Source organism: Pholcus phalangioides, unplaced genomic scaffold (assembly GCF_987345545.1).
Source record: "Pholcus phalangioides strain wild (caught in Gottingen) unplaced genomic scaffold, Ppha-v1.0 ptg000003l_1, whole genome shotgun sequence".
NCBI classification, from domain to species: Eukaryota; Metazoa; Arthropoda; class Arachnida; order Araneae; family Pholcidae; genus Pholcus; species Pholcus phalangioides.
Genome location: NW_028301596.1, coordinates 30,243,553 through 30,267,465, shown reverse-complemented (window position 1 = coordinate 30,267,465; position 23,913 = coordinate 30,243,553). Strand labels below are relative to the sequence as shown.

Sequence of the window (23,913 nt, the reverse complement as noted above, 5' to 3'; positions counted from 1 at the left end):
GCGATAAATAAATAAGTATAACCTTGTTCTAACTGCACATTAAAGAAAAGAGAAGTTGAAGGAAAAAAAAAGTTATTACACATGTTTCTATACAAGATCCAATGCTGGCATGCCATACCAGTTCGAGCTGAACGACAACGAGAGGATTTTGCTAACAAGATGCTGCTCAACATGATTGATGGTTCTGGTTTCAATGTCACCCGAATATGGTTTACAAACGAGGCGCATTTTCATCTGGATGGTGTTAACAGACACAATTGGTGATTTTAGGGTACCGAAAATCCACATTTGTCTCACTCATGACCACTACATTGCCAAAAACTTACTGTTTGGGTTGCAATCTCCCGCAAAGGCATCATTGGGCCCTTTTTCTTGCGAGAAACGGTGACGATTTGCCGGTATATTGCACTTTTGAAGCAATTTGTCGGCACTCAATGAGTGTTGGACGATCGACCATGCACGCATGGTTCATGCAAGATGTGGCTCCCGCCCGCACCGTACACAAGCCATTTTTTACTTTCTGGACGAATACTTTGATGATAGAGTTATTGCATTGAACTATTCGACTGTTAACGGAAAATGCATGGACTGGCCTCTGTATTCACCCCCTACGACTACTTTCTGAGGGGCACATTGATGGACATTGTTTACCGCAACAATCCTTTAACACTCGACGAGCTGGAGGAGGCTATTTGTCAAGCTTGAGTGTCGATTTCCGGTGACACACTACAGAGTGTCACTGACAATTTTAATGTTCGTTTGCGACATGTGTGTTGTGTGGAAGGTGCACATTATGAATCGCTTTTGATGTGAATGTAACGAGGTCTGCTTGCATTACCCACTATGTACAGCCTACTTGCCACCTGCAAGTAGTGCAAGTAGTTACTGCATGGTAATGCCACCTGCTGCGCCATCTATCGCCACAATTTGTAACTAAATTTTTTAGGTTTCTGTATCAGATTCTTAGTTTTTTTAATAAACATACCATTGGTTTCATGCTTCTATCTATCACCGTTTCAGAGTTATTTATTTTCAAAGTTAGGGGCCCTTCGTGAAACACCCTGTATAAATATTTTTAAAAATCTTCTCTAGAAGCATTATTATACAGTGAAACCTGTCTAAGATGGGCACTGTATGAAACAAAAACCTGTCTTATATAAATGGAGCAAATATAAAGTCCTGTGAATAATTAATGATTTTTTCATTCACAGGAAAGCTCTTTAAGACAAACTGTCTAACGTGGAAACAAGGCATATTTAGCCTATTTGTAGAGACAAAACCTGCTAAAACTGAAAGAATTTTTGGCTAAGTGCAAGCTTTTGTCCTTTGGATGGGACGAAAGTTAAGTCGTTCTGATCCCCCTTTTGTTAGGCGAACTCGTTCGCTTCTTGGAAAAATGATAAATGCTTATTATGTGTATCTGAACTGGTTCTGGGTGGTTGGGCTTGAGAGGAACTGGATTTACTATTCAAAATTTATTAAAAGCTTGTTTAGCATTTCATTTACTATGGAAATGGTGACTTTTGTTAGAAAACACTGTTTTTTGGAAAAAGTTTGATAATTTCTTGGGAGAGCAGTATGCGAGAGATTGAATTATTGTTCACAATTTAGTGATACTGTGTTTTGGCTGCAGAGATTTTCATTCAGCGTAGAGATGGCCACCAGCAACAAGAAACACATTAAATTTGAAGACAAAAACAGATCTGTAGAGGTGTTAAAAACAAAATTTAGGGGTGTTAGATATGTAGAATCTTTCTTTCACAAACATTTTTGGGTGTTGATTTCATCCTCACTGTTTCTTTTTAAAAGGGTATGCAATTATGCAATTTTTATTTTAAATACAGTGAAACCTTGCTACAACAATACTGGATATAATGATATCCTTTACTACAATAAATCCTTCTGTGTAACAATATTTTTAGGAAATTTTTGAAACTGCAAATATATAATATAATACAAATACAAATACAACGCCACAACAGGCAAAATGCCCAACGAGGTGGCTGATAAAAAGATGCCCATAAAAATATGGTTGTCATATGTTTCAAAAATACAGCAACCCAATTAAAAATGCAATTAACACAAATTACAAACAATATATACACATGATAAAATATTATACAATGCCCATAAAGAATACTTATGGTTGTCTTATTCTAAGAATGGATAGCTTCTCGATTTACCCCAACATGTTTATCGTATTTCTTTTTAAACGTGTCAATTGTGTTACAATTTACTACCTCCGGGGGTAAGCTATTCCATTTATTAACAACCCTATTGGAGAAAAATTCCCTGCGACACCATAACCTTGCATTGTCCCTCACCAATCGATACTGGTGTCCCCTTGTAAAAGCAGTCGATTGGCGGTGTACTAAAAGTTCATGGTCCATCCTATCCATCCCATTGAAAATTTTGAACACTTCGATCATATCTCCTCGACACCTGCGTTCATCCAATGTAAACATATTCAAAAAATGAAGTCTTTCTTCATAACTCAAGCCCTGTGTGCCAATAAGGACACGCGTAGCTCTTCTCTGCACCCCTTCAACCAAGTCTATGTCCCTCTGTAGGTATGGTCTCCAAAACCTTACAGCATACTCCAGTCCAGGACGAACTAAGCCTCGAAAAAGCGGAAGAATGACTTTAGGAGAACGCGAAGAGACCTTTTTGAAAATGAGACCAAGCATTCTATTCGATTTTTTGACAACCGCTGAACAATGTTCAGAAAACTTAAGTCGCTCGTCAATGAGAATTCCCAAATCGGTGACTCTAGTTGCATCCAGGATAGTGACACCATTCAACTCGTAAGAGAACCGTGGGTTGTTCGAACCAAAATGAGCGACCATGCACTTATCTACGCTAAACGTCATGCTCCATTCATTTGCCCATGCTGCAATCTTGTTTAAGTTGGTCTGGAGCAACTCCCTATCGCTTTCATTCCCGATTACCCCCATTAGCTTCACATCATCTGCGAATTTGCTAGTAATTCCATCGATACCCTGATCGAGTTTATCGATAAAAAGTGAAAAAAGTATGGGGCCAAGGACACTTCCCTGAGGAACTCCACTTGTGACGTCTGTCCAACCAGAGAATTCCCCGTTCACCATAACTCGTTGCGACCTATCTCTTAACCACGATTCTATCCAATTCAGCAAGTTGCCCCCTATTCCAATCTCGTGTAAACGCTTCAAGAGTTTGCCATGTTGGACCCGATCGAATGCCTTCTGGAAATCAAGGTAAACAACGTCGACATTTTTGCTCTTACCCAAAGCCTTAGTCACGTAATCATAGAAGCAAAGGAGGTTAGTTACACATGACTTCCCCTTCCTGAACCCATGCTGATTATCCGACAATACATTATTCTCGTCTATCCACTTCACAAACTGCCTTTTGATGATAATTTCCAAAATTTTCGAGAGGGAGCTCGTCAAACTCACTGGACGATAATTAGACACCACTTCTCTACTACCCTTCTTAAATATCGGAACAACGTTAGCCAGTTTCCAATCTCTCGGGACGATACCCTCAGCAACACTACTCCTGTATATCTGTGCGACTGGCCCCAACAATTCATTAGCACCTTCCCTGAGAACGATATCATCTGGTCCTGGTGCTTTGCTTGCACATACATTTCTTAGAAGATTTAGGACCTCCACGTCTTCCACTTGAATATCGTTGAGCGTTTTATTACCCCATGCAACACCCGTATATCGAATATCATTATCTCCATTAAAAACCGACGCGAAAAAGTCATTGAAAGCACTACACATGCCTACATTGCTCTCTACTTTTGAGCCTCCTATCGAGAGGGGGCCAACTGTCCCCTTACATCCATTATTGACGTATCGAAAAAATGATTTTGGGTCAGAGCCAATGTTATCTGCCAACCTAGATTCAACTTGCTTTTTACTATCCCTTATCGCTTTCTTCAACAGTCTTCTTTTATCAGTAAACAATGATAGGTCACCTCGTCTACTTTTATACTCTCTGAATGCTCTTTTCTTTTCAAGATAAAGGTTCCGCACGCTATCCGTGAACCATAGAGGGTGTGATGTACAAACACGCTTTTTTCGAACAAAGGGTATGACGTCGTGCAAAACAGAGGACAGCTTCGTACTAAATTCTTCCCATTGACTTACCACCCCTACTGATTCCAACCGGTCTTTGAAAACTTCCGCTAACCTTCTTCGCAAAACATCAAAGTTAGTTCTCCGAAAACAAGGAACCAGTCTTTTGTTATCAACCTTACCCGAGGAAAAGTTACAGAGAAATCTGACGATACGATGATCACTGGAAGAAAACTCTTCCCCCACCGAAACATGTTCAACTAGATCCTCAGAACTAGTAAGAACTAAATCCAAAATAGCAGTACCCCTAGTGGCTTCTGATACATGCTGATACAAAAAATTTTCGAGCACCAACTTAAGAAAGTCTCTTTCATACTGATTTCCAGATGAAAGGTTCTCCCAATCAATACCCGGGTAATTGAAATCCCCTAGTATGAGAACCCTCTTTCGCTTACACATGTAGGAAATTTCATCATGCATTTTGGCGATATAGTTTTGATCCCTATTCGGTGGATTGTAACAAACCCCAACAATAAGCTTATGACGTCTTTTGTTCTCAAGTTCAACCCATATGGTTTCAATATCACTTCTCTGCACGTTACACTCTCTAGCCTTCAAACATGATTTCACGTATATCAACACTCCACCCCCTTTCCTATCAGATCTATTTCTCAAAAAAGTATCGTATCCGGAGATGTGTAAGAAAGATTCATCCCCATCGTTTGCCCAAGATTCTGTAATGGCTATAAGATCCAAGTCCTCCACAACTATCATAGTTTCTAAAAAATCTTTCTTGTTACCCAAGCTCCTGGCATTTATTAACACACATTTTAATATAAAACAATATTTTTTTATATTTTGCTCAAAATCGTTTTGAATTTAATTTTAACTTTGTCACTTGTGTTCCTTCTCAAGGCATCTAATAACATCAATATTTTTCACTAAAAAAATCACAAAGCTAAAGTAAGTTATTGGTATTGCTACTTTCTGTGTAAGACATGAAAGTGCAGTGCTGTAAACTTCTCTGCAGGGATGTTACATCTGAGGGAATTTTATTAATAAATTAATCAATTAAAATTTTTTTTGCAGCGAATAAATATATAAAAGCGCATTTTCTGATGGTATTAACAATGTTGATGTAGAAAAAATGACAACAGCATAAATTTTATCGCACATAAGGATAATTTCGCCTCTCGATATAACCATAATCTCTCTACAATGATATTTTTTCTTTATCCACAGAATATCGTTATACCAAGGTTTCACTGTATTAAAAAATTTTAATTTTGGCCAAAAGTATAAGTGTTTATTCTATTGCTATTCAGGAGAATGTTTTAAATTGAAGATTAACTTTAGTGCATTAAATATGAAATTTCAATTGTAGTTATTTAAAACAGCGAACATGAAAAAATTCAAAATAATATAATATACATATCTCTGTCTAACACTCGTTGGTTTATAGAAGTTAGGGTGATCTCAAAACTTAAGTTTTGTAAACGATAGAAATAAATCACTGCATATATTTTTATGTGCATCTCTATAAAACGGAAACTTGTCTGGAACGGAAAAGAATTTCAGTCTCTTGACCTCCTATTTTATACAGGTTTCACTGTAAATAACTGGAGAATATTTTCATTGAGAATAATTAAAATATTCTGAAGTTATATATAATAGTAGTCCTTCCAGATGAGAATGTTGTCCTAAAGATTATTCTCGAGAATTTTACATCTCTACTCCTTACTTTTTTCAATAATGTAACTTCAGTTTGTATGATGCACAAATTATTTATAATTTTGCCAGTTATATGTTGATCTTATAATAGCCATGCATTTATCATATGTATCTATATCTCCTTTCTTATTCATAGGTTCAGCCTCAAAGCAAAGAAATAGTGTTTCGTCCATTTCAAGTCACTGAAGGTATGGTATTAGCACCGATAGTCCCTCCAGAAGCCCGGCAGAGGTTCGACAAACAAGCACTTGATCAGTGCATCACTAGACAAAATATGCAAGTGAGTTGACGATTATGTTGATTGGCCAACAGAGAAGTATCTCTGTGATTGCATCTTATGCTTATTTGAAAAAAAAAGAAGAAAAACAGTTCCCGCTACTAAATATGCATAACTGGCATCATAAATATGTTACGACCATACACAAACACTTTCTGGAATGCACCCATTTGTTAGAGATTCCCCATAGAAATGTTGATGTGCATGTATGGTTCAGTGTTAGTGAAACCTGTCAACTTCAACCACCTGTATCCTGAACTCATACATTGAGCGATTTTGAATGGAAATGACCATAATCCTATAACACAGAATATCCACAATATTGTATCTCTATATCTTGAACACTTCTCTAAATTTGACGAATTTTAATAGAGTGTCCACAAGTGTCCAATGTAGACAAGTTTTAATGTGGTAGAGGCTCCAAACGTGTTAAAATCGTCCAACTCCTTTGTGTTAAGACAACCCTAATTATAATCACCCTTATTTTGAAGAATAACCTCACCCCAAAAGCTGGATTTCGACCTACACCACACTATTCCTCTGTCACCAGTTGGAATGTTCATATATTTCATTTAAAAAAAATGTTAAGGCTTGGTGTTAGATTTGCGGCCACATCACATGAGTTCAAGGGCCTCATTTAGTTCACTAGTCATACATATATGTATTGTCAATATGTGAACTTTTTCATAACCATAAACTAGGGTTGCTTATTTGCATAAAAAAGTTCTTCCCCAAAACCTTCAACCCTTGACAGTGTGAGCCACATCAAAAATTTCAATGAAGCCACCAAGCTGTAACGAACATATGTTATCAAAGAGCTCGGCGGGTCAAGCAGACCGGTGGCCTGAGAAAATGATATAATATTGAGTATCTGGTTCTTTATTGTGAAAGTTTTGGAAAATTTTATTTATTTTATATTAATTTTGCATTTATTTTACTTTGAAGTACACATAATTTTTTCATGAATGAATTCTTTTATTATAGGATTGCAAAGGCCTTTACTTATCTATATTAAAATCCAAGGATTACAAAATCTTGGAAACTAAAAAACAATCAAAAAACAATCTAGATGATGATGATGAGGTTATTGTGCTGAAAAGTGAAAATGCACCAGAATTAAATTTGAAAGCCAAGCTTTTGCAGTTCTGTGAAAATGTGAGACCAGCTTATTTTGGTACATGGAGGAAAAAAAGCAAGAATATTCTACCCCGTAACCCGTTTCGAAAAGATGTATGTGTTATTATTGACATATTAGTTTGACATTATATTCAATTATTTTTCATATATTTATCAAAGTGTAAAACATTTTATTATAATAACAGCTATATTTTTGAACTTGTGCAACATAAGCTGGGCTCCCACTCATCCTACTTTTCCTACTTTTTGGTAAAATGTCCTACCTTCGTCCTACTTTCCAGATTTTGTCTTACTTTTCTTACTTTTTTTTCATCAAATCTTGTCAACAAAATTCTTGTAACTTTTAAATGAAGAGGAAAAATCATTGATATATTGCCAAAAAATAATACAAATGCAGTAGATTGCAACTAATGATTCTGCCACAGCAGAAACTGTATCGATTTTTGAGGTTATTTGTGAGTGTATGTAGACCATTTGATTTATTAATTTTTCTTTTGCTTAGTTTAAGGTTTCGAAAACTCATTTGTGTCAATGTTCTGAGTAATTAAAAATTTCTGCCTGGATAAAAAATGAATCTGGGAAAATCTGAATAAATGAAACCTGGATGAAATCTTTTTTCGTTTTTTTTCATCTTTCTGAGATGCGAAAGAGGGTGTGACCGGTCCTTTAATGTTCAATGTCTGGATGAAAAAAATAATTTCACATTTATTACTTCGTGTTCTTGGACTATTCATTGTGCAGTAACTTGCATTCATCGTTCAAAATTATGGTGCACATTTGTGTATAGGTGAAACAACAGTTTGCATAACAAAGTGATCTTGATCCTACCCAGTTGCATTCAGTTGTCTTATGTATTTTTAGGACATGCAGTGCAAAGAGCTAGAAATGAAAGTGCTTCATTTGTCAGAAACAATCTTGCATTGAGCAGTAAAATGTAAACATATCCCTTTGTGAAAGAATAGATGGCTCAGTAAAACCATCCAGTTCACCTTGACTTATTCACATTGGACCTAATTTACACATTTTGCACTGTGATTTTGGAAGTGGTCTTGTAGGAGCATTATTCTTAAAAAATTTCCATGTCTTCATAATTTTCTGTGCGTCAAGGAAGAGAGTTGACAAACTGAACTTCAGAAGGCTCATCGAAAAAAGATTGTAATATATTGTGAGGAGAGACAGAATAAAATTATCTGTGGTTGCTAGTGTGCCATTTTGGCCTAGAGTTATTTTTATTACCACATTTCTGTCATTTTGCTTTGGCTGGAGTCAATCTTATAGAATACTGAAATAGTGCTATGAAAAAAAATCATTTACAAAAATGTTAAAAATATTTTGTCTGTGGGGCTTATCTTACCTTTTCTAATTTTCTTAGGGGAGGGGGGCTGATTCTTAGGATTCGAATCTTAGCGCCAGAAGAGAAAAAATAATATTTAGCTCAATATTTCATGCATTTGCTATTCATAAGTAACTTATTGCAACTGGTAGGCAGTCTGGCATCATCTAAAAACTGGTAATTATTTGCTTGGACTTTCGTGATCATATTTGATTCTGAAATCAATCAAAATGGTTTTGTGTCTCTGTGCCAAGTTGATCATCATCCAAGAAGACCTCTAGAAAAGCCATGTGCATTTTATGAAAAATTGTTTTTTTAGAGTTCTTATTTTTTCTCTTTTACTTTGGATACAATATACAGTAAAAGTCTGTTATATAACACAAACTACTAAAATAAAACTATTTAAAAGATGCATATAATGCAGCAATTTCATATAATTTTATAACTTGGCATGCACACCCCTCAGATGGGGTAATTGCTCTTTTATGGGCAAATAATATTTTCCCCTTGTGTTATAAAAGCATGCATTTCAAACCCCTGATTAATGGTCTTCCCCTCTTTTACGGACTAGTTTTTTTGTTCTGTTGATGCCCGTAAAAGAGAGGTTTTACTGTATATTCACTTATAATTTGAAGTCTGTTATAATGGCAATTCACAATCATGTGGAAAATTGTCATTTTATAAGTGAATATTTATTTTTTTTTTATCTGTCAGGTTATAAAAATGTAGGAAATTGCTACTTTATATGCAGATTAAAACATCTTTTAAATGGTTTTATTCTAGTATTAAGTTAGTAATAGTTTTGTTTTAATATCAGCTGTTGATTCTCCAAAACATTTTTGCATAGAATTTCACTGGGTTTTTTTTTTCTTTTTCCAAAATCGAATCAAATTAATTATCATTATCATACAAGTAGAAAAAAATATTAAAAAAAATTTATCAAGGGGTCAAGTAAAAAAATGACCCATTCTGGTAAATGCTAGTAAAAATATTGGTATGGGAAACAAAATTTTGAACGTATAGTACTGGATATATATATAAGATTCATGGCAACAGAGGAGTGCAATTTAAAAACAGTTTTACATATTGCATCAAAAAAAAAAATATATATATATATACACACACACACATATTTGGATTAGAATCAAAAGTATCAAAAGGAAAAACAACTATATGCAGCACGTAAATAAATTAAAAAAATATGTTATGTTATTTAGGAGTTATATGAGCAACAGAAAAATGTTGGTTTTTGATATATATCCGATATTTATTTTCAAAACATCATATGATATATTTTCAATATTTTCAGTCGAAAATTATTTGGTATTTTCCTGAGTAAATGAATTTTCCAATCATCTGTAAATAAACAGATTTGTTCAAATGGTTTGATATTTTCAGTCACGAATGATTTAATATTTTAGTCTTGTGTTTTCAGTTCTACAGTTGTAGGGTAAGAAAAAAAATCATGATTTTTTTACAAAATCAAAATCAGATTTTTATTTTAATTGACCTGACTGCTTATTAATTGAAACAAATCTTGTTTCTTAATTACTCAAATTTAATTAAGCATTAAATGAATAAACCACAAATATACTACGAGCAAAAAATTTTAACACCAAAAATCTGTTTATGTAACATGGAAGGTCATTGAGCTCAAATTAACTTCATGAATTAGCATTTTTCTTGTAGAGAAAAGTGCTTTTGTTCATGAGGCCCCTCCCCACCCCCAATTAAAGTGAATGCATAGTGGCAACTCAATATCACACATATAGTGCAGGTATCTCAATTTACTGGATCTCCAACCAAAGGGCCATTCAGCATCAATTATGTAAAACAAATTTTATTGACAAGATTGTTTCTTGTGCAATTTGTGAATGTATTACCAACTTGCATGATGTTGCTTAATAGTTTACATATTTTTATTCTTTCACAGATTCAATGAGTTTTGGTAAAAAAAACAAGAGAACTCAAAATTTTAATACAAAAAAGTAAAGTTGAAAGCCCAATGATATTTATGTTGGTACAATATCTATTATTTTGAATCGGGAACCCAGTGCCACATTGTAATGCACTAAAAATACTTGGTGCAGTTTAGCTAAGTTCAACTCTCTGTATTTTTCTGCAATTTTTTCATACACAAAATCTAAAAATAGGGCAGCTTTCTTTCTGCCCTGTATCTAGGGATTTAGTTCAAGTCTCTATATTCACCCCAAAGATCTTCTATACTACTTTTAATCACAAACTTAGCCATATACAGGGCTCCAACTCGTCCTACTTTTCCTATTTTTTTGGTAAAATGTTATACTTTTGTCCTACTTTTCCTACTTTTTTTACCAAATCCTATCTAAAAAATTAGTGTAATAGATTTTAATTGAGCAGGGAATCATTGATATATTGCCAAAAAGTACAAATGTTGTAGATTGCAATTAGTGATACAGCCAAAGCGCAGAAATTGTATCGTTTTCAACGTTATTTGTGGGTAGCGCGTATGTGGACCATTTGGTTTATTAATTTTTCATTTGCTTAGTTTGAGGGTTCAACAAGTGGAGCAGCAGTCATTAAAAACTTATGTCTGGAATGAAAAAATAATTTTGGTCCATGATTGTTGTTATTCTCGATTGCCTGTTATTCACACTAAAGGACCAGCACCAGATAATCCAAAGCAGCCCTGCATCATGTTACCACCACCATGTTTAACTGTCGGAAGCTGATGTCTCCTGTTGTATCCACTGGCTGCCTAATATATCATTGTTCACTCGATTCAAACATTTGGAACATGGACTCATCATTCCAAAGACCCTTTGCCCATTGTTTGGGAGTCTAACTTTGATACTTCCGAGCAAAATCAACTTGGACCTTTCTATTTTTAATGGAAATCAAAGGCTTCTTTGTTGGTCTTCCACCAAAAAGACAAGTTTCATAAAGATGGCACTTGATTGTAGAGACACTGACAGAAACTCCATAATCGGCTTGGAACTCTTGGTTTATCTCCACTGCACTTTTCCTCGAATTCTGTACTGAATGTTGTTTTATCAAATGATCAATTCTGGAAGAAGTTTTTCTTGAGCAACCAGAACCATAGTTCTATTTGCCTCACCACACATTTGAAACCACTTCCAAACATCACATATTGTCGATTTTGGAACACTTAGAAGTTTAGAAATAGAAATGTAGCTTTTGTCCATCTTGGATAAGTTCCACAATCTGTTCTTTTGTTTCCAGAGAAATTTGTCTTTTACAAGGCATTTCCTTCGCTTCCAAAGTTTCAAGAAAAACAGTTTTAAATTAAAAATAAATTTTAAAAAACAGCTCCAGAAACAAGAAAAATTCACACTGTCTGATTTTTTTTGAGCTTTGAATGAAGTGAGCTTTTACTCAGTCGTAAGGGTTACATAAATAGACATCGTACATTTCAATTCTGATTTGTATAACATGATTTGCATTTCATTTCAAGGGAAAAAAATTATTGTCAAATTTTTTTTAAACACAACTGTAAATGGGCCAATTTATTTTTTTTTAAAGTCAATAATGGGCTGATATTTTAGTCTCATGTTTTTAGTTGTAAATGGACTGACATTTTCAGTCAGAAATGGTTTGATGTTTTCAGTGAAGAATGGTTTGAAATTTTCAGTCAAAAATAGACTTATCTTTCCAGTCAAAATAGGCTGATATTTACAGCCGAGAATCGCAACTCATTTTCAGTTTAAAAGAAGTATAGGATATTTCAAAAAATATATTCATAAAATTCGCTTCTCCAGTTAAATGTGAAAAGGATTTTAAATTTCTCATTAATAATGATCATGTAAAATCTTGATGTCAAGTTAGAAATGTTCTAAATCTTAGTCTACACCAGTGTTTCTCAACCGCCAGGCTGTGAATAGCTTACCGATTCATTTTTATACATTTATACCCTATTAGGCGTGCGTATGACCGGGCCTTCCACTCACATAAAAGAAATCAAATGGACCGCGGGCTTCCAAAGGTGGAGAACCACTGGTCTACACTGTTTGGGGAAACATTTATAATCTAAAGTAGCTCGACTATTCTATAGAAAATATCGGATCACAATTTTGATGTTGAATGCAAAAAGTTATGTTAAAAAATTTTCTGCAAATCTGAAATTTTTTTAACAGGATTTTTCAGTAATTTGAAAATGACTGAGCTGTAAGTTCTGATACTTAGTCACTGGTAGCGACAAAAGTCGAATAAAATCATCACATATCCCATGTGTATAGAGGGGAAGTCAAAAAATAACAGTCAAAAAACTTGACTTTTCTGTGCCCATTCTTTGTTAAAAGTGCCTCTGAATAATTTTTACAAGGAGCATGTACAATGATAAGAGTCATCATGTTGTTGAAGAGAGAGACAGAAAAACGAATGTTTTTGAGATTTTTTTTAACATTATGGTGAATGCTTCTTAATTTTCAACTGCTTATAACAGAATATTTTTTTATTTCTTAACATTAACTATTAGACAATCACATGCAAATCACTCATTATAGCAAGTTTCTTGTTATAAGCAGTACTTGTTATGTGAGACTCTTAGTGCATTTCTTGTAAAGATCAATCAGTGTATTCAATTTCTTGTTTCAGGATATTCTTGATTATGAAGTAGATAGTGATGATGAATGGGAAGAGGGAGGCCCTGGTGAGAGTCTCACAGGAACAGAAGTGAGTTTTGATTTTAAACAGAATCTATATATGCTATTTCCACAAGGAATGTGCAAAAGAATAAAAATTCTACATTTGATTCTGTAGTAAAATATAATGAACAAGAAGGTTATTTATGGTGTTATAGTTTTATCTTCATAAAATAAAAATTTGGGAAAAATTCACCTTGTAACAGTCACCCAAAAGTTTGTCATGTTTACATAGCTGCCAAGTCTCCCAAATTTTAGCTTCATCTCTTGACCTCCCGAAAAGTTCTTAAATCTCCTGAATTTTTACGAAAATCACAAAAAATCCCTAATTGTCCCTAAAGATTCCCTACTTCGTTTAAAAAATATCTGCTTCTTAAAACAATTCCTAAGGAATTTCTTCTGGGGCAAAAAGTCTTGCCTGTTTTTTTCCCCCTTTCAAAATGACGTCACTTCATTGTCGTAAATGGGGGAATAATGGGAAATTCCCTTTTAAGGAAGTTTTACGAACCTTCTGATGGTAACAAGAAAAGTTGTTTGTCTTATCATGCAGGGAAATAGCTTAGCAGCTAATAGTCCTGGATAATAATTGGAGATTATAGTGACGTGCATGTGGTCAAAACTTCTTTTGTTGAAATTACGTACATGCGATAACAAAACATGAATACTGATAAGCAAAAAATACTTAATCAATTTTAAAAAAAACTTATTCCGATGAATTTTCTTTCATCAAACGTTCCAGAAAAGAAACTGACTTTTTTCTTTTGTACAAGTTGTGTTAGGGACATAAACATCGGCCACATGGTGGAAAGACCAACATCATCACCTATATGAAATCAAAAAAAGTGTCAGCAAGTGTCACAAAAGGTCAGTGTTCTTCAAAACTTGACGCTTTTTTCTTCATCTTCCGATGATTTTGGGGTCATTGGCAAAGAATACTTGTTCACATCGTGTCTGATTGAATACAATATATATATATATATATATATATTAGATCGCCATTGAAGTTTTGACCTCCAATTTCACTTTTTTTTGTTTAGGAATTTTATTCCCTATGCTTCAACTTTTATGTGTGGGAAATCCCTATTTTATTTGGAAAAATCCCTTTCGTATTTATTATGGAGTGGTTTTACTATAAAATACGGGTCCGCTCGAAAATCTCCCTAATTTTCATTATCAAAAGTTGGCAGCTATGTGTTTATCATATAATTGAAATTTTTGACTTTTACTACTTTTTACATGATAACTTGTCATTAAAAGTTGTAAAAATCAATCATCTCAGTTATAAAGGGGCCATTCAAGTATTATGTAAGCAGGTTTTCAGCCATTTCTGACCCCCTCCCCCAGGGTTGTTTGGTTTAAACCAAGTGGTTTTTTTCAAAAAATCAAATAAAAGTGGCCTAAATATAATTTTTTTTCCTTGAAAAATATCATATTGGTTCATTATTAGCCAAAATGTTTCATTTTTACCACATTTTATATCCTTGGGGTAAATTCTGTCATCTTTAAAGGACATAAGATTTTATAAGTGGTTTTTTACAAAAATTCTCATAAAAGTGGCCAGAATATATATATATATTTTTCATATGAAGTGTCTTAGCTATTTAAAGTTATATACAGAAGCCAAAATTTCTCATTCTTACAACATTTTCTAACCTTTGGCTACATTCTGATGCTCTATCTTTAGCAAATTCATGAATAAGGATTGCATCACACATCTAAATGTAGTGGCGTATTATCTCACAGGTTTCTTTTTCCCTTCACAAAGAAGCAGCAACAGTAGTGACACCATCATGCTAGGGGCAGGTGGTCCTATAATCCAATAAAGACAGTTAATCAAGGTTCTACTGTATAGTAGTAACAGATTTATGAAAAATAATCAGCTACATACAGGGTGATTATAATTTAAGTTTTGATTCCAAAACTATACAATTAGTACTGGTCAGAATGACTTGAAAATTTGCATGGATATTCCTGAAGCAATGAAAGTTTCTTTCGCAAAAGGAAAAAAAGTGCAAGTAATGCTGTACATGCAAAATGCTGTACTTGGCCAGCAGTATAATCTATTTTGTGAAACCACATCATTTCGGCACTTCCACAGCATCAGTGTGTAGATAGAACTTCTATCAAGATGCACATTGCAATACCAGCAAAGCAGCTGCTGAAGACCCATTTTTACAGGATTCACATTAACCCTTGCAACTTCTGACTGTGGGGGGTACCTCAAAATGTTATAAACAATGGCCAGATTGCAAACTTTGGTGAATTGCAATCTCCAGCACATCCCCTACATGTTAGAAGTTCCTCAGGAATATTAATGTGGGGACGCGTTTGGCTTAATAAAACTGAATTACAAGCACATGACATAATCTGATGTGTTGTTGAACAAGAATTTTTGTGCTTTCAACCTCATGGCCAGAACATGGTGGACAACATATTTAACATTTCTTAAGTAAGTTGTAGTTATTTGTTCAATTACTTCGTTTTTTGTGATGTTTCCATGAATTATGAAATCGTACAATGCTATAATTAAGTTATCATTTTGCCATGACTGGCTATTGTTTCTATTCTGCTAGCAAATTTCCCACGTGTTGGATGATGTCATTAATGTTACATTTTTAAGTATTTTTCCCCTTTACCAAATAAAATTCCATTTTTTCAGGAATATTCATGTCAATTTTCAAGTCATTCTGACAATAGTTCTTTTTTTACAGTGTTTTGAAATCAGAACCTTAGTTATAATCACCCTATATATCATAAATCATTGCTAATTAATCTGCATTATTTATGCTTCATTAAATACATTATATTCACCTAATTTTTATTAGTTTTTGCAAAATAGCTTCCTAATTAAGTATACTGAAAGTAACTGGAGAAAACCCTTTATATATTATATGATTAATAATAACATTAAAAGAATTTTCAAACACACAGTAATCCATTGAGTTAAGCAAAAAATAATTAAATTGCAAAAGTTGGTTTTTGTAATATAAGAAATATTTATTGATTAATTAATATGAAAATAGTGTTAATTACATTAATAAACATTTTATTTTAATTAATTATTAAAAGTTTGAATGATTTTTCAGAAATTTTATTGTTTTTAATGTTAATACTATTTAAAACAAAAAAAAATGGTTTTAACCAAAACCCGGTTTTTTTATCAACCCCCCCCCCACCGCCCCCCTTCCTGTCAGCAAAATTTCGTCAACAGCTTAGAATATTTCATATCTTCACAAAAGGGGTGGTTGATGACATAAGCAACCTCCAAACCTCCCTCCTGCTGACCCTCGATGCTGACATAATACTTGAATGACCCCTCAACATAGAATCTTGACAAATTTTTCTTACATTATGAAGCAAATTCCTTTTTGCACAACAAAGGGAGGTACTAATGTCGCGATACAAGTGTTATTTGATCAGGGGTTGTATAAAAATTAAATTTAATTATGCATTAATCATTTCTAATTAATTTTAATTAATATTTTTGGCAGGGGTAAAACTATCACAGCTAAATTCCATGGAAATAATGCAAGACAAAATTTTGTGCAAATTCCATTTCTCTGAAATATTTTTAGGAATACCACTGAAATCACTTGCTGCAGAAACTAGCTTTTGTTGATCTTTCACTGGAGAACTTGATGTAGTTTTTTTAGAATCCTGAACTTTTGGCAGTTTCTGTCTTTGTACGAGAGAGAGTTCGCACATCAATTTCTTTCAATATATATATTTTTTTAATCCAAAGTCAAGCTTAACCTTTTCTGTTTTGTTGACATGGTGATTTGTGAAGTTAAAAGTAGATAAACTGCAATTGGCCGAAGTAGAATTTGATTGACTTGGAAATGACTTTATCAACAAGCCTAATGCAGTGGTTCACAAACTTAGACTTGCAGAGTCCTTTTTAGTCTATAATGTTTATGGCAAAGTACCATAGGCTTCGTTTTTTTAAATTCATTCATCAAATTTACTGACTTATTTTCCTGGAGCGTCCATGGAGCTCTTGGGCACACAGCCCTAATAGCTACACGCAGCAAAGGTTGAGATCGCATGTGTGTATGAGAGAGAGTGAGAGCGCGCTAATTTTTCATGCAACGGGTTTGTGGGTTATTGTAAAGATCATTGATTGTTTTATGATATAATGTAAAGATAGATTCATATTTTATATTAAACATAGGAAGAAGAAAGTGAAGACGATTATGAAGTTGACAATGAGTTTTTTGTTCCTCATGGCTATTTGTCTGCTGAAGAAGAGGGTGAAGATGAAAGTAAGGTAATGGAATTTCAAATCATCATTATCCTACAAAGACATAATGACACCTTGAGTCATCTTTGAGAGGATTTACTTTTATCAGGTCTTTGGACTTACAGTTGGTTAATTGTGTTAGCTATATTTTTTCCCTCATGCGTTACAACATCTGTGGTTCATATTTTGCCCATCATGAGTTACCTCACAACTCATGTTAAAAAAATGTTATCCTATGATTTTTGCTTATCCAGTGTATGATAAAAGTAAATTATAATGGAAACTCAAAATAGCAAGAAAACTCATTATGATTAATTATAATTTTTTAAAGGCTCCTTGTTATGTGATAAGCATATTTAAAATCAGCTTGTTCATGCTGCATTACAAATCACTTGTGATAACAAGATCCTTATTGTTTCTTACTTGTTACATTCATTTTTACTGTGATATTTATTATATGTTTAATGATCTATGTTCTGTTTTGCTTTTATAGTCAATTGATCCAGAGGAACTCAGAATGCGCCTCAAAATGAAAGAGAAGGAATTTTTATATGAGCGGAAGAAAAAGACCACAGAATTGAAACCTGTAATCTTAGGTTGCTTCTTTGATGCAGATGGCACTGAGGATATACTTGCTGTTGAAAAATCATTGAAAGTATTTGAAGCTGAATTATTGACTCAAAAGAACTTAATTTCTCCTGCTGTCGCTGCGAGCCTGCAAAATAATGATGTAGCAAGCTCAGATAGTCCACCAAAGGATAAGACTAAGGTTTTGAATACCAAATGTCCAGTACCAGAAGAAGGTTAGTGTGCAAAGTTTCCTGTGTATGTATGCAAGGTGCATATAGCAAACAGGGTATGACATTTTACTGGCGAACCGTTGATCCTAGAAGTATACTTCCTGTTAGAAAAGGTTTTCAAACCTTTGTTTAGGGTCGCAAAATTTCTCGTAATTTCTTCAATGAGATATAGTGACCCTAAGTACAAAGGTGTAATTTTTGTGTGAACCCATGAGGAAAATTATAATATCAATTACAACAATTGAATAATATTTCCTTCTGTAAGAAAGAGAGAAATTATCAACTCTGCTTGCACACCACCTATGGCATCGTCGCTGACCATATTTGAGAAATGCTGATTCATAGTGCAGACCTGCCAACTCTCCGGATTTTTCATCCTTCCTCCTGCTCTCCGGATTTTGGCAGAAAATTAGATTTTACGTGAGCTTTCGCGTTGTGACATCAATGACTGCCGTGGTCATGAGGGAAAACACCCATAGAGGACAGCCGTGGTCATTCCCATCGAGCAGCTGTAAAAAAAGTCTTGGTGACCGCATTTAAGCAACTGGCAAAGACGTGACTTTGTTTATGTAGCGTTTATCGACAATCAGTTATCAGGGGGAAGCCCTTGGTTACCGAAATTCCTGTATAATAGTTATTGTATTCCATAAACTAAACACGTTTTTTCATCAGCAGCTTTGTATTTTGAAGTTTTTAATTGTTTCCTCTAATTAAATATGTCTTTAGAAAGAAAATATAAAACTTTAAGCTAAATAAAGCTTTTAAGAGTTCATATACCCAAGATTATCAATCACTGATAGCATCCTCAAAAAGAAAAACTTATGTTTTATGTACAGTATGTAGATGTGATTTCTCTATTCTGCATGGAAAGACTGACATGCAATTATATTCTGCTCAGGGGCAAAGCACAACCTGCCTTGGTGGGGAATTAAACTTTTTCTTAATTGATTAATTTTTTTTTTTGAATTTTTATTTTTGATGGAGTGTATGAGTACCAGAGAGGGGGGTGTATGCCCCCCCCCCCCCCCCGGAGAATCTCCGGATTTCTGAATTCCAAAAGTTGGCACATCTGATAGTGTAAAACAGTTATAATTGCTAATATTGGCATGGATTTTGAATTACACATATTTTTCATATCTGTATTAAGGTTCATTTTGAAGGAGGATTTTCATTGCGTAATTAAAAAAATTCAGATGAATGTTAATTTTTGACAAGTTTTCTTTTTTAGTTTATGTTAATTATAGGAAAAAATAGTCATAACACATATAAATCAAAATTATATAAACATTTAAAATTTTATTCATTAAATTTTCAGTATATTATACCTGCTGGTCATTTTAATGTACAGGGTGTCTCATAAAATCGGACAAATTTTGAAAAGTCCTAAACAATCAAAGAAAATTGCTATTCTAGGGGAGGGGGTTTGTGCCCATAAGACTTGTCAAATTGTCTGATTTTTTCTGACTTAAGAAAAATAGTTAAATTCTCACCAATAGGTGACACTGTATAGTGCTGTTTCCTGATAATAAAATTTAATCCCCTCAAAAGACAATAAAAACCAACGACAAGCTTATGAACAGGCTCTTCCTAGACAATAATGACTGCGGATATAATTAGTTTTGCTGCATTAAGTTTCTTTGAAAAACTGGGATGTTGACATTAGTAGAAAAGGCACATTTGGTGAAGTTGCTGTAATCTAGATGTTTTACATGTATTTTGTTAGTGTGACGCCTAATGGCCAACTATTGTTGAAAATTTTAACTAATTTTTTTATTGTGTCAAAAAAAATTTGCTGATTTTAAGGGTGCAAACCAGTGTTATCCAAAAAAATTATTTTAAAGAGTAACTCGACTCCTCTCCCAAGTTTAAAAGGGGAATTTTTTTATGAAAAACAGAAAAATTTGTAAAACTGCATATATCACAATTTCCAATTAGTGGAGTTGGGTGGTAAATGACGGCACCATCTATCGGTGGTGCCCCAGGCTCGATAGGTAAAGAACTTTTCCTAATGTTCTTTTGGCTCCAAGGTCCATGAACTTATGGCCCTCAGTGGCAACATGGGTTCACTCTCGAAACTACTTCACCAAATACCAACTCTGGCCATATCGCTATATTGCAATTTACTGCCATTAGTGAGATGGGTTGGAAGTGAAGGCGCTGTCTATCGGTGGTTGCCTCAAGTTCGTTAGGGAAAGTATCTTATCTGTATCCTCCCTTGGGTTCGAACCCGGGACCCTGACAACAACCTTCACGATGGTAGACGAGCAACTGGTACAGGGTAATTTTGAACACCTTTTGAGCATTTTTGAAATTAAAACCCATACCACTACGGCAGATGGTTGATGAGATAAAGGCTGCATTAGCACTTACAGGACACCCTGTATACATGCCACTATTATATCTTGTATATCAGTTGATTCAAGGCCAAGAATCATCATCCAAGAAGAAATTACTATTCCAAACAATTTCACTCTTCCAAACAATTTCATCTCACAACTGTGATGACATCTTCGGTGGCGATGGCAGGAAATAGACATTTTGTAGACACCCTTTTCCAGAAAGAATTTGCTGCAATATGTGCTATCAACCATTCGAGGGTTCATATGCACGATTGGATTGAAGTTTGTTTTTTTATTGGTGCAAGGACCATCAAGGTTATGCTGAATCAAACAATGATCAAGCAGTATAATGACTTGTGGTAGAATTTGCGTTACCCAGAGGAGTCATATCACCTGTTTAAGTTTATCCCATGAATTTATAATAGCCCTGTGCATAAAAGTCTGGAAAAATACTATAGGTGTATTCATGAATTGACCTTTTGTAGTCTCAGACGTAGGTCTTCATATTTCCTAATCCCAGCCATAAAATATTTTTAATATTCCCTTTAATGTAGTTGATTAATAATTCTATTTTATTCATTTTTAATTAACATGATATATATATTTTTTCTTCAGGTATGCCTTTTCTGATAAAATTGCTTCATGCTAACATAAACAGCAAGCAGTGTGTGATCAAAGAATTTCAAGAATTCTGGCGTAAGCACAGTCAAAAAAAAATGACACCAGAGAACGATGCTAATACAAAGGATACACCACCGACGGCTACTTTAACCTATACATATATATCCAAGAGGCAGTTGGATATAACAATCCAAAACATTTCCAGTTGGATTAAAGCTCCGCATCCAAGCTTTAAAAAGTATTGCTGGTGGGTCAGAGAAGAAGTTAGAGACAAATACAATTGCATAGACATGCCTGTACCTAATCAGTGGAACTATGTTTTATTGAGGCAAAGCAGTTTAGAGCCTTCCGTGAAGTCTGTATCAGAAAATCAGGAACAATGTTAATCCAATTATGTGTGCATCAGTTGACACATTATTCACATATTCCAACTTCTGTTGGAGACAGCCAAATCTGCAGGAACTCTAGTTGAGGCTGCCAGAATATTTGTCGTTTTTTTTTTTAACTTGTCTCTGTAATGTCTTACGATTGTATATTGTACATACATTACTTAGTAAGATGTTGTATGCCCAATTAGATGTGATTCCATAGCTTATAATTATTGAGGGAAAATGCAACGAAAGGTATGGAAAATTGCAGCGGAACACCAAATTCCAAAGTTAATACAGTGAAACCCCTCTTAACCGTCATGCCTCTTTTACGGCCGAATAATATTTTCCCCTTGTATAATAAAAGTATGCATTTCAAGCACCTGACTAATGGTCACCCCCCTCTTTTATGGATAATTATTTTTTGTCTTTCCAGTGTCCGCAAAAGAGGTTTTATTATATCCTCAAGTCTTTTTTGGGTCTTTTTAGATGAGTTTCAAAATACTCTCTTTTATACTATGTGCTTAAGAAAATGTGGGCTAAAAGAATTACCAGGACTTTCCTAGACAATGATTTTTTTTGTCACATTATGCATCGTTGGAAATAGAGGCACTAGAGGGTACAGGAAAAACTATTTTACTAATAAAATGCCTATGCTTGCTGGGGGGTGGGGGAAACTTATGTTCTATTCTGACATTTTCAGTGCCTCTACATTTCATCCATGATCGTGCACGTGAAGACAAGAAATTGTTGTCTTTATGGGCTCTATCACTGTTTAAAATTTCTTCCATCTCTTCCAAAGCATGGACTATAATGTTTGTAGAAAGTGCTACTTGCATGTTAACAAATTAACATTTCATTTTCCACTGTATTTCCCATGATAAAAAATATTGTCTTCATGGGTTCTGCCATTTCTTGTTCTTCAAGTTGCTCATCTTGTTTGGAAACACCCTATATACCAGGACTTGACAAATCTCAGGTCACCTTGGGGAACTAGGAAATTCATTTTGGTGCCTCAAATTTTGTGCACGTGATTGCTGAATTGGAGACTGTGAATGACACAAAATTCTCTGACTTCATGGCAGTGTGCTTTTCAACATAGAAAAAGGATATAAAGTCCCAGCAAAGTAAAAAAAAACATTATTTAGAACAAATTTCTCTTGAAATTATAGTTATTCTTGGCTCCTAACAAGTTTGGCTGGTGCCTTTTTTTTCATTTGTCAAGCCCTGCTGTATACAGTAGAACCTCTTCATATCTTTTCTTAAATTGGCATTAGAAATTTGTGTTCCTTATTTTATGTTCTGAGGGATCTTTTTATATTTCCACAATGTGGCATGTTGGCCAGTTCATGTTATGTTATTAGTGCTATATATGTGGGTGTTAAATTAAATGCTATTGCCTGTATAAAACATCTTAATTTTTCATTCCAATTTATTGACTTCATCTTTAAATCTCATTTCGTGTTGCACAATATTTCGCTGTGAAGTAATTTAGTTTGAATATGATATATATATATATATATATAAAAATATAATTTTGCACCCATTGCAATCTTTCATTTAACTAGATGTTCTCTAAACCTGTCTACTTTTGGTTCTGGTTTGGCTGGTTGAACGGGGTTCTACTGTATTCTTGTACTGCATTCTTGTTTTCTCTCTTTCTAGTCCGAATTCCATGTTGTATCCCCTATAATTCTTTGTATTAAATTTCGAGAGCAGGAAACTATCACGTTGTTGGAATCATGTTTTCATCAGCCCTTCAATGTATTTTAGTCATCTTAGTACATATATAGCCTATATTCAGAATAATCACCAATGAAAAAGGAAAATACAAAAACTCTTTATCCATTTTGACACGCTATGGGTGTCATCTTCAGAGGATAAACTATCATACTGACTGAGGGTCCCACTTGGATTGATTACCAAATCTTAACTCTTGGTTGCTCTGCGGAAAAGAACAAAAATATACATCTGTCCAAGCAAATGTCATGACCAAAATGAAGCTGATCCCCTGTGTGTAGGTCTTCTATGTGTAAGTATAAGAAGTGTCATTGTGCATCGAAATGTATAAGGGGTTTTCCTTTTTTTCCTTGTATTTGCCTTTTCCATTGGTGATTTTTCTGAGTATTATGAGGCAAAGTTTACCTACTCTTCCATATAGCCTATATATTTTTAACTAACTGGAAAATACTAAAATGGGTGGGTTTTATAGTTTGTGGAGTTATAAATGATAACAGGGGTTGTAGTAGTTCAAACAATTTAATACTCGACAGTATACAAATTTATAGAATAGCAATGCATGATGAAAATGAAAATCTGAGTTTTGTTATTTAGAAAAAAATGTTGAAAAAAGAAAAAAA

The 23,913-nt window shown here is 34.2% G+C and overlaps 1 protein-coding gene across 2 annotated transcripts in view; it reads left to right on the top strand.

Annotated features, from left to right (window-relative positions):
- The window catches only part of LOC149088383 (uncharacterized), a 43,139-nt gene extending 19,252 nt beyond the window's left edge, over positions 1-23,887 (top strand). The window contains exons 8-13 of one of the 2 annotated variants that reach the window (XM_089247465.1): positions 5,935-6,078; positions 7,060-7,305; positions 13,139-13,216; positions 17,357-17,452; positions 17,919-18,228; positions 21,180-23,887. In XM_089247465.1, the coding sequence (XP_089103591.1) occupies positions 5,935-6,078; positions 7,060-7,305; positions 13,139-13,216; positions 17,357-17,452; positions 17,919-18,228; positions 21,180-21,571 (1,266 nt within the window). In that variant the 3' untranslated portion in view covers positions 21,572-23,887. The remainder of the gene's footprint in view (positions 1-5,934; positions 6,079-7,059; positions 7,306-13,138; positions 13,217-17,356; positions 17,453-17,918; positions 18,229-21,179) is intronic. The other variant, XM_089247463.1, reaches the window with a different exon arrangement.
- The last annotated feature ends 26 nt before the right edge of the window (positions 23,888-23,913 follow it).